This window comes from Nothoprocta perdicaria, unplaced genomic scaffold, assembly GCF_003342845.1.
Source record: "Nothoprocta perdicaria isolate Ctin4 unplaced genomic scaffold, notPer1 scaffold_6, whole genome shotgun sequence".
NCBI lineage: Eukaryota > Metazoa > Chordata > Aves > Tinamiformes > Tinamidae > Nothoprocta > Nothoprocta perdicaria.
In genome coordinates this window covers 1,617,594-1,634,645 of record NW_020455865.1, presented here as the reverse complement: position 1 = coordinate 1,634,645, position 17,052 = coordinate 1,617,594, and the positions used below count along the sequence as shown (strand labels likewise).

General features: G+C 40.4%; 1 protein-coding gene across 1 annotated transcript in view; it reads right to left on the bottom strand.

The window, feature by feature from the left end:
- Positions 1-6,939: 6,939 nt before the first annotated feature.
- TTLL11 (tubulin tyrosine ligase like 11) overlaps positions 6,940-17,052 on the bottom strand; it is a 36,695-nt gene continuing 26,582 nt past the window's right edge. Inside the window, exons 7-9 of the mRNA XM_026049185.1 lie at positions 13,532-13,789; positions 9,704-9,810; positions 6,940-7,731 (exon numbers count right to left, since the gene is read on the bottom strand). Coding sequence (XP_025904970.1) covers positions 7,442-7,731; positions 9,704-9,810; positions 13,532-13,789 — 655 coding nt within the window. The 3' untranslated portion in view covers positions 6,940-7,441. The remainder of the gene's footprint in view (positions 7,732-9,703; positions 9,811-13,531; positions 13,790-17,052) is intronic.

Below are 17,052 nucleotides of genomic sequence, written 5' to 3'. Positions count from 1 at the left end.
AGGGTCATTTTGTTCTAACCCACGTGCCACTCAGGCATGAAGAGGTAACGTCCCCAAAAGGGCATCGAGCTTTTGCAGCCAAGAATGTGATTACCTCCATTGCACAGAGATGAGATATCCATCCCTGTTCCCAGAGCAGCTGAGAAGAGGCAGAGCAGGTCACTAACAGGGACACGCAAGCTGCTTTTGAGGGGAGTGACAGTGCCTCTGACAGTGCCTCTTTTAATATTCTGCGCTAATGCCAACTCCCACACTTTGTAAACAAGGGAAATTATAGTGTAAGTTAAATACCATGCTTGACTGCATTTAATAGAAAGCACATTTTCCCAGCATTAGGATAYGACAGTGCCTGAGCAGAGCTAATGACTTACGAAGAAGAGTGCAAGGACAAGGCAGCCCTGTCCCTGGAGGCTCTGCACTGGGCCCTAAAGGCACGCTGCTGTGCTGCTCAGTCAAGGCAGCTAAGGATTAGCAGGTAAGAGCAGGTAAGGTTTAGCTGCAGGTAAGTAACATCAGCTCTGTAATGTCCTCCCCCTCCCAGCCTTCCATTTATTATGGCTTGCGATAGACACAGTATGCAACGTCTATGCAGATCTGCAGCCTGGGTATTTTCTTGCTATAATCATCTCTTACCGAACAACTCTCACTGTAGCCTAGAAGACAGTCAGCTAGCCTCAGGAAAGGAAGCCTTGGAGAGCGAGAGGTTTCCTTCCACACACTGGGGACGCCTGAGCCTCTAGTTTGGCACAGTAACTTCACATAGAGGGAAAAGGTGGGCACAGAAGAGAGCTCCAGCCAAAAGCATTGCTGACCATTGCTAAGCATCTTGCCTGTGCTCTTCAACCCACTTCACTAATGCTGGGGCTCTCAGTTTGGGTGCTCACATTGCACTGCTGCTGGAAGCCTCTGATTTTAAGCAAACTGACTCAGAACAGTGCTATGCTCTTATCCCTTCCCCTGCAAACCGATGCATCAAAAAGAAAGGGGAATACATCTCTCTCCCACACAAAAACAAGTCTGAAAGCAGAGACGGGTAACAAAGACAGTAATTGAAYAGCAGCACTGTTAGAGACACAAACACAAAGATAGATAGTGACAGCACTCTCATATTTTAGGACAGCTTTCTAATTACTCAGCACACTTGAGTGCTTGCTATAGAACCTGTATACGCTTGCAGGCAGAGGCACACTACCAGTCATGATAATCAGCATCTCCAAAAGGAGGTAACAACTGTACAAACAAAATCATTGCCTGAGAAAAGCAGGTGCTTGGTTTGAACTTGGAGCAGCCTGTTGCTGCTCAGGGGGGCAACAGGCAGCACAATGCAGTGTCTTTGGAAAGAACAGTCAGGTGGAGAAAACAGCCTCYACAAGGAGCTGCCTCCACCACAACTGCTGCAGCGCAGCTCAGCTCAGCACCTGCGTGAGGCATTTCCRTTTATCACCATGCAGAATGCTACTTAGCATTTTATGGCAGCTGAACCAGTAAGTGAGGAGCCTACATGACAGGAAAGCACTCCAAAGCACCAGGCTAAGCAGTCTGGGCCAGTACCATTCGGTAGCTAAACATACACTTGTCATCAGGAGCAGGGAGATGAGTCCTTGCCCTGTAGCAGCCCGGAGACATCACCTGCAGCRCTTCATCGTCCAGCAGCCCCTGTCTATAATAAAATGTCATCACAGTCTGGACAGAAGCCAGCAAAAACACCAAAACACAGTGAGAATAAAGCCGATCCTTACCAGTAGGGCTGCACAGAACAAGACAGGGCATCTCTGGAGCCTCCAAGTCTGGCCAGCTTGCCTGCAGTTTATTCTTGACAACAATTTGGCACTAGACATCTTTAAACAAAGCAGCTGCTCAGGATTTGGGGACATCAGGCTGGCATAAGCTGCAGGTTAGCAAKGCAGAGGGATAGGTGTAGGACTTGTTTCTGACAGTAAGCTGGCAATAAGGGCCACRAGAAGCCTGCTGCAGCGTAGGACTACATATATCCAGCAGCACAAGCAGAGAAAGCAGCTATTTCTAAGCCTCTTAGGAGGCACTCAGTAATCACTGCTTTAATTACTGAGCTCACTATCGAGAGATTTTTACAATTGTTTTGTAAACTCACAAAATAGAGACTAAGACAACAATGCACATGAATGACAGGCCTACTTATTTGTCACAGAAATTGGAACAGCTTCAGAAAGCATTTGGACTATGACAAGTGCCTGACAGAGCCACCCACATAGCTGAGATGCTGCAGATAAAAGCATCCAATAGAGAGCAAGTCTGTGCCGACTTCCTCCACTGCTTTCCAGGTACACCCTGCACATTCCTTTGTAGCAAGCTGGATACCTAAGTAAGTTGGAACAAGGCACTGTTAGAGAAAACAGAAGCAGAAAGAGCTGATCCACCTAAATCCCCACATTCACTTCCAGCTGCCCAGGCCTGCAGAGTTGCTCAGCTGCTGGGAAGGGCACAAAGCTCTTCAGGTAAAACTTCTCCATAAAGTAGTTCTTTCCAAAACAAGTCATATCATTGAGAACCATGGGGTTCAATAACCTAACTTCACAATAACACCAAAAATGATCAGGATAAGGCAAGGGATAGGGACGTAAGTTCAATTTTCCCCTCCTTCATAATGACAATGGCGGGGGAAAGAGGGCGGCAGACGTTCCAACTGCTTCTTTCTATTTCAAACTAATCAGTAGCACAGGAGCACATCTGCAAGCACACAGAGCTGTCAAATTGCTGTGAATCGTCCCATACGCCAAGCAGGGTCCCTACAGTCTGTGTCCTCATTGATGGAAGACAGCTACAAGGAAGTGACTTATTTCATTCAGGACTATACAATGACAAACCTAGCAGCTGATAAATATTATTCTGAGAGCTGTCTGACATATTAAGTAGATACTACTAAATAGTGCTCACATACGTAATCTATTTAATAGTCATGATCCTGAATTAGTCAGCACCTGAGGGATATGCTCAAAATCAACATCTCTGCAGAACAAGAGACGCAAAGTGATTATTAAGACTTAACCTCTTTCCTCTGCCTGGGTAAAGGCCTTTGGCAGAGTGGGAGCCATACACAGCTATGATGCCATCTGCATAGAAATACAAATTTCCTCTGTATTTCTTCACGCTTTTCCACCACCTTCACTGCATACTGCTTGGAAATTGCATACATGCCAAAGAAAATCTGGCTCTCTGGGCTGCCCCAGTTATCAGGGCAGTTGCAGGTGTGTTAACAGCCATGGCCCAGGCAGGTGCAGCTCAGGAACACAATCAGACCAGAAGCAATTGCAGCTCCCATGTTTCAAACACCTGGCTAACTTAACGACAAGAACATCAAGGCCATAAGAAGTTCAACACTCCAGTTTCAAAGTTATTTACCAACATGTTATCAAACTACCTTAATATGTACATACAGAAAATCCTTCAATGGATCCCAAGCACGCATTTGAGCCCACTTGTAAGGTACTCTGCACAGGGTCCCCTAACGCATCAGAGCAGCAAAAAGGCAACTGCCGGGCATAACTCAGTGAACTGTACTGAAAAGCTCTCAGGAAACTACCTATGAGCACCRGGCAGGAATTGCTGTTAATTCCTCTCAGACCAGTTCAATAAGATCAGCATTTTACATTTCATAGCATTGCTTAATCGAATACACTTTTCATCTACAGGGCTAAAAGAATCTTGTTCCATGACTTAAATTGTTAACATTTAAGCAAACAACAAGAAAAAACAAACCGTGCCAACGCCGCCCAGCTCTCCCCGCCCCGGGATGCCCCTTCCTCTGCAACAAGGTCTGCAACACTTTTGTTATCCCCGGTCCCTCTCGGTCTCCCCTGGGGTTTCCACGTGCGTGGAGCAATAAAATTCTCCCAATAGTTTATAAACACTGGCACGTTTGCGAATAAAAAGAGAAAAGTGCACGTTGAGGCATACTCACGGGAGCGCGCTGCAGCCGCCGCCCGCCCCGCCCGCGCGGCGACCGTTAACGGCCGTTGAGCGCCGGGTAACGGTCGCCAGGGGAATGTTCCAGAACCCGCCTTCCCCCCACACCCTCACGTCCCCCCCGGCCCCGCTCCCACCCTTGGACGGCGCATTGATTTAAATAATGCATTTATTTAAAATAATTTAAAATGAATAAATAACAATACCACACATTTTACCAACCACTTGCATCTTTTATTTTCCACTGCAGTGTTTTCCACACCGGCAATGTTCAACAGCAACCAATGCCATGTGCTCACCCCGGGGAAAACACGTGCACGGCTGGCAGCACAGGCAGGAGGCTGTTGGAAGGGGGTCAAAACATCCGCAGAATTAAAGTGCAAAGCTTTGAAAGCAGAGTGGGGAGGAAAATAAATGAGAAGAACAGCAGTGCATTCGCTGCTTGCACAAAAGCGGCGTTTTTGTGACTTAAGGAGTGTTGGTGCTGCAGTGGCAGCCACATCACCACATGATGCAGTCTGCGTCAGCACACCATGCCGCTACAGAAGCACAAAGGTGTAGGAGAGGGCTCGCTAATGTCTGCCCTTGAAATAAATCACCTTTGGGGCACCTACGTGCATGCCCCAGCCCAACAAGCCAAGGCAAAGGGCAGCCAACTTCAGCTGAGCCCGTGGTCCGGAGCACGTGAAGTTGGATGCATGGAAGCCATGGTTTGGTTACAGCTCTATGGAGCAGGATCGCTGCCAGCAGCAAGCTCCAAATCCCGATGAGTTTTTGAAACTCAGAGGAATCCCAAAGGAGACCACTGTGTCCAAGACACCGAAGCAGCCGGTAGCAGCTTCACCAGCGCTCCCCTCGATCCGTCTTCCCCATGGGGCTCAGCAAGTCTGAAACTGATGTGTCCACAAGGGCTGCTGACACCGCAGGAAGGCAGAGCAGGAGAGACTCCCCTTCCAAACCAAGGAGCTCAGCTTACGGAAAAGGTCATAGAGCAAGGCAGGAAGTTCAGCCGTGCGATCCAGCCAAACTGACTGCAGCTGTTCATTAGACAAGCGGAAAAAGCAGAACCAGGAGATTAAGAGGAAAAATAACAAAGCATGATGGAAAAGAAAGTTACAGGATCCCAGTAGTATGCAGGAACAGATTGTCACGGTCTRTCCCCCAGCAATCACAGCAGGGTCAGACCCTGGGTTGGCTACAAGTCACTCGTGACTGGTTTGCAACTACAGCAGGCATTTTGCCTCCTGTTTCACACTAGCAAGCAAGCACGGTGCTGCAGAGGGCCTGCTGCACAATGCTGCACATGCCAATTATAACAGTACACAAACACTGGATTACTAGAGAAAGAAAACTGAATATTTTGACTATTTTACAAAGGACCTCCATATTAGGAGACAAACTGGGTACAATGCTCAATTTATAGCCTCGGCAGGAAAAGGCTAAAAAATCTGCATCATCAAAAGATCATCAAAATAGAGATCTTATCCATGTTCATTATATACAATAGTTAATTTATTTTACCTGGATATAAGGATAACTGCTTTACAGTAGCAAAAAATTGGTTTTGGAGGGCATGGGTTGTACTACTTGAAAGCTCTAAGGAAAGGCATTCACATTTGTAACACCTCAAATCCTATCCTTCTATAAGTCTGTCTCTACAGGACATCAATCACAAAATGAGAGGAACTGTAAGCTATTTTCTAGTAACACACTGCCAATCGCAAGACAAATGTCAGATGTCACAAAATGAGAAGTAACCATTTCTCAACTTGTGAATGTCTTCAGATATATTACAATTAAACTGTGAAAAAAAAATGACCCTTCCCGCTTCATTTGTTCTGACAGATGCCAAACATTGGAGTTTGGCATTTTATCTTCATATTGCAATAATCTTTATGAAACTTAACCAAAGCTGAGGGCAGTGACATTAGTCTATAATCATCCTCTTTACTGTATAATACATAAAATTTCAGTCTAGCCATTACAGAAAATAGATTATCTACTACTATTTCTATCTGTTTTAAAGGAAAAGACAAGAGGATAAAGGTGGTACTTCTGCATCTGATATTAATATATTTTGAGTCTTACCATTTCCTGTGCCCTCAGCTTGACTTCTAACTCATGCAGCCTTGCTACTGATTGCCACCACATGAGAAAAGGATGCTACTTAAAACTCAAATCAAGAATTTAACTCCAAACCTGTACTGAATTCACTCAGTGCTGTGTATACATTTAGTCCACAGCATCAAATGGGTGTAAAGATCCTAAATCCTCTGCACTAAAATGCACTTCCTCGAAGATCATTTTTAAAATCTTGACTGAACAGCCCTGAATTGCCAGCATATTCAGGTCCTTTCCATTATCCTCATGTCTTTACTTAGGGCCCCCCTAAGCGAGATTATGGAAGTCGTGGTTTACTTTTTTTAAAAAGAAAACACTATATAACTCCTTCAAAAAAGCTATAATGGTATAGTCCCACATTCTTGACAAAATATCCTGTTGCATAACAGTTTAATTTCTAGAGAATTATAGTGTTACCTAAGGAAGAAAGGAGGAAAACACAAATCAACTTCAAATGCTACTGCAGGTCCAAATAAGATAGCAAACAGCCAAAACCAAAACAAAATAAAGCTCAATCCTAGAATASTGAAGCCTGAAATCAGTGACTGATTTCACTGGACTCTACATGAACTCTTTACGCTGCAAAGAGGCTCTTACAGAACTCTCTGCAGAAGCAGAGCTCTTTGAAGACAAAACCAGTACTTGACTTAACAAATAAAGTTAATTTTTCTGTGAATAAGTGTGAGCTTATTTGCTCTCTGAAAACAAAATGGGTAAATAGCTTTAGTATTTCCTTAAAAAATTAACAGTAGTTGTCCTGGCAAAGTCATGTATGAAGAAATAGAAGCAAAATATTATTATTTTAATGTTTTAAGATTAACATAAAATATGAACAAAATACATAACTATAGTAAATAAATAAAATCTGCATTGATACCAACAAATTCAATATAGTCTACCAAAAAAAGATGGTCAAGGCATAAATTTTGACCACATACGCAAATCCAGGCGTTAGCTTGCCAAAGCACACAGCTGGCATTTAGCCTGCAGATCCTTTCTTCGTTTCCACGATACATCCAGTGCATACAAAGAAAGCAACATAATTCCTTTCATGTAACATGCCTCAATTAGTGCAACCAATCCCATGATGCTGGTTATCAACCTCATATTTGTTCTGTTGTTTGTCTTCATGCATGGTATTCTATACAAGCAGAATAAAGACAGAGTTTGTTGCTCAAAGTGTACCCAGGAAGAGTCATTATCTGCAAAAGGGAGCTTGCAACAGACTTTTTGAATAGCGTAGAAAATAGCTTTAAAATAACTTTGACTATCAGATGGAGGAACTCAAGCATCTGTTCCACCTCCTATTGTACATACCTGGAATTAATTTCTCAATTCCATCAGTCTCCCCCTGCTCTGCCCTGATAAAATAGCACCATTAGTATTGATGGTTTCTATAATCTGCAAGCTTACTAGCTGTAGCCATGCGATTCAGGAGGGGTGTATGAGCAGCTGGTGTAAGTTGAAGTCCATCTGTCTGGCAAGTAACTAGTGCATTTCGGCGCTCCACTATCCCTCGGCCGCAAACCAGACGCTTCTCATCCAGAACAGCGAGATGGTATTCACAGAAATCAATCAGTGATGCCACTTGCTCAGGAAGTGGGAGTGACTTGTATTTTTTCTGAGCCAGGAAGAAGAAAGCTTCCACAAATGCTTGCCAACACATCCCTGCAAGGAAAAAGAGGTCACAGGAGATTCGTAACACAAGTCTCCACCATACTACGTTCTTTAAACACAATATTCTTGTTTCTTTAGCACCAGGACCAAATGTCTATGTGACAGGGTGTGTATTCATGCAATCATGTTAGTTTACATCTTTTCATTTAACAGTAGTCACCTAGAATGCTCATTAAGAAAAAAAGTATGTCCTTTTATAATAGCATCCAGCTACACGTTCTACGCCATCATTACCCCATTCAGAAATCCAGTCCCTACACTTTTTATACATATATGCAACCCTGTATATGCAAAGTACAACTTCTCATGGCATAGCCCTTTGCTGACCCAATCAATACTAATTAAAGAATGCTACAAATGGGAGATTGGGTGCACTGGCCTTCCTCACAGGCCAAATGCAAAAATTGGAACCTGAAAGGTAGGCACAGAAGGCTAATTTGGCTCATGACATGTGATGGAGGGAGGCGCCAAATACTGGAATGGGTTTTATTTATCAGCAGCTGTCTCACAGAGGTTTCCTACACATCCTCTTTCTTACCTCTTTATTTAAAACACTACCAACATAACCACTCAGACACAGACTTATAGCAATGTATTGGAAATAAAAGTATCAATCTTGCGATATCAGACTTATTGGATGAGGAGATGGCAGACAACCAGTTGCAGCATGTTAGAAGGGAAAGCAGAGCATTGCCCCAGATTCTGCTACAGCAAAACTCTGTTCTGCCCCTTCATGAACAAAAGTACCCTGCAGAAACCAAATGCTGCAGGACAGAATTCTTCAGATGTTGTTTGATCATATCATATTAATAATATATTAACACAGGTAGTGGAAAGAGTGGCTACATTTTAATGCTAATTATTGTATTTTCAACCTTGAAGTAATACCCTGTTTAATTCCTAATCAAGAAGCCAGACCACAAAGCAGCTTTTCAGAATGCCAGCAACATGGAGCAGTCAGCGCAACTTTGTGTTTAACTCATTCATGCAGTTTGAACATCCRCTTTAGAAGATTATCTCAAGATGAGATGCTGAAATATTTGGATCTTTTAACTTAACGTTGGTGTATTGATATTGCTGGAAAGGCATCTTTTAGTAATATTAAATTCTTAAGTATAATTGCTCTAAAATAAGAGTGCAGTTGAGGTCACTTTATGATTTTGGCTATAGAACAGCTTGCAACAAAAACGTTGGTTTATCTGAAAGCAGCAGCTGCCAGCTCAATAAATATTTTATCAGTCATGGTGAGCTACAGGCAGAGAAAGCACCTTTGGTAGCAAAAGACAGATACTCGTGAAGCATTTAATGAAAAAGTTAGAAGCTGCTGTTTTATCACAACAGTAATAGTTGGTTAGTAGTGTTGGTTAGAACTAAAAGTGGCCCAAACACAAAGCCAAGTCACAGATACCTCAATGAGATTACATACCGAAATGTTACATTTTACTGAGATTACATTTCAGTGTTGGGTTTTGATATTGTCATTTCCCCCCACATGTTCATTGTTATTTTAACACCCAGAAAATGTCTAGTTCATTGAGAATTTCAACAAATCTCTTCAATTCTGGAGGCTCAGTTCTGAGTTTGAAGATTCACCTGCATATCTATGTTTTTTGTCAGTGAAATTCTATCAACCAGCCACTTAAAATGGCTTATGCCCATACTGAAATTCTAAATGCAAATACACATATTTTCCATATGTGTCAGGTTTTGTGGGAAAAACAAACAAACAGAAAAACAAATCTAGCTAAACAGACTTCTTCTGACAAACAAACTCAAAACTATGGAGTCTATTCTATATACAAAGGGAAACTGCTTGGATCTAAACAGAAACATTTATCATGCATARACGTGCTAGATGCACGTGCCTTGCTCCCTTTATTCCTACTGGAAGCTGGAGGTGTGCTGGAACTACTAAAATACAAGAAAAACAGGTTTCATTATCTTCAAATAAAAATACTATTACCTGATTCTTTGTGATCAATTCCCACGCTGTTCCACCTTCTCGTGATATCAATGTATAGGATATCTACAGAAGCCATGGAAAAATTGCTGTTACTCAGCTTGCAGTTTCTGTTAAATATAGACAAAATAAAGAAAAATAGAGCCTGATTACTTCAGAATTTGCAAGTTAGGAGAACTTCTCTGAGGTCAATGGAGATAACAACAAAAAAAAAAAATACCCATGTCGTGTTCTCACCAAGGGGAACAGGCCAAGCCCAACAAAAGCGTACAGTAGATATAAAACAAAGCAGCATTTATTAAGCATCATTGTCCAAAATGGTGAAGCCCTGAATGTTTCCCTTGCAAATCATTCCATGTATGTAACTAGTCTGGCTGCCAGTTCAGATCACACAGAAACTATCACTGCAAAAAATATCTCTGAGCATTCAAATCAGATTTGTTCATTCAATCTCAGGTCAATRCCTAGCAACAAAAAGGAAACAGATCATAGTATGGATTAACCGGTTTATCTTGGTTTGACAATAAAAAAGCAAGAAAACATCAGAATTGTGAATATTTCTATTAAAAATATGACTTGATTGACTGTTAAAGCTTTCTCCGAGACTATTGCTATTCTTTTTTAAGGCCGTAACAGAATGGAATGAATTGATACATTGCAAAAGCCAATACAAATCTGCACAGACTGCCTACATGAGGAAAAATTATAATAATTTGACTGATACAGTTGGTCTGAAAGGGATTGGAGGAAAGCTTTCCGGCACAGAATCACTTCTGTATATTTGAATACTGAACAGATTTATCCTGTGTGTTACTGAACACTGCATGAAAAACAACAGCTCTCCCTCTTCCAGATGCATCTTAGGCATTTGGCGATAAGCACATGCCTAGAGATCTGACACTTGCGTGGGCTGGGCCTGCAGTACAGCATTGATCAGGATATGAGAGTTATCCATCTATCCAGGATTTCCAGATGTCTGGCAGCCTGGCTGGAACTAGTGCACATGCCAAAGAGCTGGCCAAAATTTCTAGCCAGAAAAAAAGGGTAGTTCAGAAGAATTGTGGCCTTCAGGAGCCCAAGCAGACTGCCTTACAGCAGGGAAGAGTCAAAGTATGACCTAGATAGTCCTTAMAACCTGAGGCGGCAGCCAAGCAAGAACATGGACCACATTTTGCAACCATTCCCCTCCCACCAGCAGCTCATTCTTGAAAAAAAGGCCACAACAGTTCAGAAAGATGACTTTATTTCTGCAGTGAGTAATAAGGACAGCACTTCAGAAGAGGGTTGTGCAGTTGGTGAATTTCCCCATCCTCTTTGGGGAAAAAAAAAAATATATATATATATATATATATATATTCGCCAATATAAAAAAAATTTACAAGGCATGAGGAAACTGTAAACACCATTTTATTGATATTTGTTATTTTAATGATATTAAAAGAAAATGCTAGCATTTATATTTTTGCTTATCTGAAAAATGCCAGGTTAAGACTAAACAATAGTAAATTCAGAACTGGAAGCAAACCTGCCTTGATCTGTGGGAAGAGTAGATATATTTATAATTTCTATTATTGCTTATATTCATTCTCAAATGGTAAAAGCCTCTGCATGAAAAAAAAAAAAACCCACAGATCTCTGTATTTTAAAAGTACATTTGCTCCAGCTTATTTCTTTTGTCATAGTCAGTGAAAGAAAATGATATATTTGTACCATGACAATAACAGATATATCCATAAAAAAAACAAATAAAAAATATATGAAAAATAAATTGAATTTCTTGCCACTGCAAGTTGCAATTTCATGATGCAAATCCTTAGCGCACAATGCAGCAGTAACTGGCATTAGGAAATGTTCTCTTCTGGCTTAGGGCAGACTGTGCCCCATAGCTGGCATAAACAAATGTTAAATCAGCCAATCTCATTTGTCATTTTTCTTAATTTTTAAATACTGATCTATTTGTATTGCTAAGGTTCACCAGACACTTGACATATTGACAAGGATTGCAAATAGTATCTTCCAGTCATTACCGATCTGTAAAATGAAGATCCAAGGGTACCTACTAGCTTCCTCGGTCAGTTTATTCACTTTATTCTGAGTACTGCAGAGCTTCTGTAAGATTAGACTCATTATCAAATACCAAGAGCAAAGAAGGATGTTCTCTCTATCTTCATTCTATTATTTAACGCATTTATGATACCTAAATTACATGTGTTTTCCTAACTTGCCTCTCTTACACACAGCTACGAGGTGGAAGAAAACCGTTCATTTTGCCTATTCCCACTCGATTCCAGCCACAAGGGTATTTAGACTGAAGCTTTAAGCAGTCCTGGAGTGCCCGTACGTTTACAAAGCAGCAGGCTATTTTCTAAGCTGCAACACAAATCCTTTGAACACAGGGTGTATCTCTTCCCAGCAAGATATAGGAACTTCACACAAATACCTGCCACAAAGCTTTGTCAGGACGTTCAATGCCGGCACCAGGAGCTGGAGACTGGAATATACACCTCAGCTGAGGCAGACATCATACCCACTCCATAATCCTCTATCAGCACCTGCTGATACCAGCTTCTTATCAGCAAATTAATGAAGAATCCTGAGTTTATCCACGGCAATTGCCACAATAGCTAAGGCCAATTAAAATGCATTTAGCAACTTTGATACAGGCTATTCTTGTGCATTTTTTGAAAACATRATTTACAAGGAGCTAATATATTTAGGGAGAGAGAAATAAAGGTACTTAGCCTTTATTTTATAGGCAGAAATAAACACAGTAAGACAGATATYAGTGGACTTTATTCCAACTCCTCACAGGCATAGCATATTTCATGAGGTGGATACTCTAAAGATAAACTAAGACAATAGGCACACAATTTATTTCCTCTGTCCTTTCTTGGGAAGCATAAATTAAAGAAAAAAGTCTGTTTTTACTACAGTGGTGCTAGAATACCTCTGATGTTGTTTTTTATGTGCAAGTTTTATACATGGTTTTCAGAGGATAATGACTTTGGCTTGACTTTGGCTTAATTATCTGCCTRTTGGGAGAGACCTGTTAGCAAATTCCAACTATGAAACATGAAACTCACCAAAAAATAGCCTTGGGAACTCCAATGAATCAGCTGCTATAAGTAAATGAACCATGAAGTCCTTTCACTTGGTAGGATGGCCAATACAGAATCACRTTTTTAGATAAATTCTGCACAGTGTCAATTATGCGACACTATTATCAATTCTGTGAGCTCAGATTCTTAGATCTTCTTTTACCTCAGAGAACATTTGCTTGCAGAACCCGCCAACAGGATCCCTGAGACACTTAGTTTGGGAAACCTTGACAATCTCGGCAGTGTCACTGGGAACGCTGTCTGTCTACACTTCTGTCAGTCTGGGTGCTCCCTCAGGGAGGAAACGGGAGCGCTCAGTCTCGAGAACCAGCTCTGGGCTGTCACACAGTGGTGCGCTGGTGACACCGCGAGCCACCATCGTGGCAGTAGCTTCCATCATTCTAACACCAAATGACAGATTGGAGGAACTGCAGAGCAAAAGCGTAATTATAAAATAGAACGCCTATTATGCCCTTAAGCATTTACTTTGGGAACTTGCAATGATAAAAATTTATCAATTTCACAAAAGACCATGCAAGGTTTCTTACAGGATACTATGGAGTTCCTTTAGAAGGGACTACTAAACATATGAGCTAAAAAAGTATCACTATCAGGGTTTGTTTCTATTCAACAAAAAGATAAGCAAGGCGACAGTAGTGCTACCTAACGGCTTTTAGTTTCYCTACTTTATTACACTTTATGCGACTCTTAAAGAAACCTTCACGTCTCTAACCTTATAAACGTTCGGAAACCTGTTGGCCCCAGCTTTGTTGTCCCTTTAACACCCAGAAATCGGATGAACAAGGCAGCCACTCTGTCCACGAGTCGCAGGTAATTGAACTGCTTGGCATACTTGGGAAACACTTGCTTGAGACACAGGGAGGGCAGGCCGGCCTCCGGGGCTGTGCTGACATCGTGGTCCAGCCTCTCTGGCGGTCCTGCATCCAGCAGCTCTTCCTTTGCGTCTGACACATGCTCCAAAGTCTGTGAACTGCAGCAGAAAAAAAAAAAAAAAACTAAGTCTTCTAATAACCTTGCTCTTGTAAGATCTAATACTGTCACTTGGAAATTTCATTTTTTTTTAAATTATAAAACATACACCACACTGCTCCCCAAAAGTAAGAATGGCTGCATGGTCACACTGAGCCCACATGTTTGTTTTATACAGACCTATGGCTACCATGTGCTGGAAAGAGACCAACAATTACTAGTGCTCTTTTTATTTTTTTCTTTAAATCCACATAGTAAAATATTAAAATCCAAACATTTTTTAAATAAGATTGGAAGAATCTCCTCAATGAAGGTTTTTTAAGAAGGACTGAAAAAATATTACTTGAAATCAACCTTAGAAACCAGTTCATCTGAAATGTAAGTATTCTGGGCACCTTCAACATGCAGTGTAATTGCAAAACTGAAGAGCAGAGACCTAAATGACAGCAGCCTTCTACAGTGAAGCTCAGAATCCCTCAAGCAAGTAAAAAATAAAGTTWAAATGCTTAAAAAGTTTGCTGTGGGTAAAAGGAGTACCTATTCAAATTCTTTTAAAGTAGATGAAATGCACAAGAAAAAACAATTCTCTCTGGATTGTGTGATATTTTTCCTGCAGTAGAAAATACTAATTTTGCAGAGGTCACTGAATCTTGTAAACAAATGTAAATAATCTGGTTTTTGAAAAACAAAACGATAAAGTCATGATTCCTAGGTCTATATATTCCTAGCTCTACAGCAGCTCCATGCATTTTATTATAGCTAGAATACTACTAATTTCACTTAAAAAAAAAAATCACCTAAGTAGTTTCATGACAGGCACTTTCCTACATCTCAAACCTATAACAAAAGCATGAAGAAAAACAAATTCCAGCAACGCTCGCAAGCACTACTGTATACACAAATGCATCCTGGCAGTATTGAGAAGACAATTTCTGCACAGCCCCATTATTTTTTGCTTGAAATCCTCTGTGCATACTGTCAAAATATATTACTTTATCCTTCTTGTCGTTGCCGAATTCCCAAAGTAAAAGTTGACACAGATAATGATGCTCTGAAATAAATGTGAGATGTTTATTCACCATGATACTTTTTCCTTACTTTGGACATATCTAGATAAAATTAAAGCATGCTACTCTAAGTTCATGAAGTCTGACAGCTGATGGTAATTATTTGGCACCCACTAAACATTCAGGTTGTCTTCTTTTTTCCAGTCATTTTTGTAAGTACCCACCATGCAGAATAAATATAATTCACACTAGGTACTAAAGAAACTACTGCTTTTACTACATTGCTCTTTTGTGTYCCTGAGCAGATTTAGTGTACTTCATAAAGTTCTGTTCCAGCGGAGAACAACAATCAACATAATTATTATCCACCCACAGTACTGTAAAAATTATCATGTCAAATATACAATAAATCTGCACGTTCCAACTAATTTTCTCAAAGACAGCAGATTTCCTTAGTTTTCCAATAACTATTCTGCAGTCAGTTATCCAGAACTAATATTCCATGCTCTTTTTTTAAGCTCTGCTTTTTTGCTATATTTCCCTGAAAGAGATTTATTCCATTGATATCCTATGTCCCTTTTCAGTGCAGAGCACTTCRAAGTAATGCATTTTACTTCTTGTAATGGGTATGTTGAAAATAAATGTATGGCAACTATAAGATGGTAAGGGCATCCTAATCTTTATTACCAAATCTTATACTTCCATTAAATGAAAAAGAGAATATAGTTCTTAAATTGCTTTTACTGGTTACTACTTTTACAAAGTTTAATATTTTGCTTTCATTCTCTATCTTTTTTCCCCCATCAAGATTTTCTAAGATGCTACACAGTTTAATTTGATCACATAATTTCAATTAAAATTATATTCTCCACTTTTAATGAGAGCAAGCCTTTCAAAAACAAGTCTGTGCAAGACCATGTCCATATCTGTGGAACTGAATGGACACATAGACCAGACTATTCCACATGCTCACCTCAACTGGAAGCACTTGCACTGAGGGTGATATTCAGACTCCATTTCTCCACTGCTACCACAGGCAGTAATAAAAGTTTCAATAAAAGTTTATTTTCTGTAGCTCTACTCAACTCACTTGTATGTACCCAAACTCAACATGGTCTCAGCACAACTAATTAAGAAAAACTGCCAAGCTAGGGATATTACAATCAGACTCAGTATCTATAAAAACAGAATTTTACTGTGATCTGCACATTTTTGCAAGGAAACAGTGCGCAACRTATTTTTTCCCCCCACTGCTAGATAAATTACACTCACTTGCAATGCACCACTGCATTTTTTTCTGTATTTCAGCTGCCATCTGCCACCTACACACCATAAGGGTAACTGGATGACATAACTCCCAAGGGGTCATCATACAAAGTTGGTTCAAGCATTGTCAGTAAAGTGCAAAGCAGAAATACAACTTGAAGAACAGCAGCAGTGCAAATTTACAGGAGATTTTCACCTCCATTTATACCATTAATTCATCAATTAATTGGAAAATATGGGAGTACACATTTCTGCAGTGTTACTTTGCAGACACTTATGACTTACAAAAAACYCTCCTATGGAATTTTAACTATCCATTTTTTCCTACTCCACCAGCTTTTATGTATAATGTCACTTGAGACTTCATCTTGGGTGTCCAACCTTGCAGCAGGTTTGTGGCCACGCATTGCAGCTGAACCGGGGTGGAGGAATAAGAACCTGCAAGATGAAGAAACAAATCTCCAGCACTAAAACTCACAAAGATTCTCTCCATTAGCTCCTTTCTCATGGGCTTTTCAGSAGGCAAAGGGAGGAGAATAAAGCCGAGCCCCACGCTTTAAAGTTGCTGCTTAGAATTAATTGTTTTGACAGACATAGCTGAGTCAAGCTAAAAGAATGAAAGGTCAAATATAAGGTAATGCTTCTGGTACCACACAAAATAAATGCGATGTTTAATTTGCATACTAATGTCTGACCTCAATACATTAATTTCTCTAATTTGGCCACTCAAGACAAATCTTTCTTTAGAAATAATCAATTGTGGGAAAATATTAATCACATCTTTAAAAACATTTCAATTTTAATAAAACTTACGGAAACAACATCTAAGACTACTTATCTTTTATTCATGATTACTAATTTATTAATTTTTTTCCAATCTATGTTATATCTGTTTCCTTCAGACTGGCCTTAATCTTTATGCAAATACAAGCTGCTAAGGGACAAACAAGTTTGCCACTGTTAATTAAAGGCTTCAACATTCACAACATTT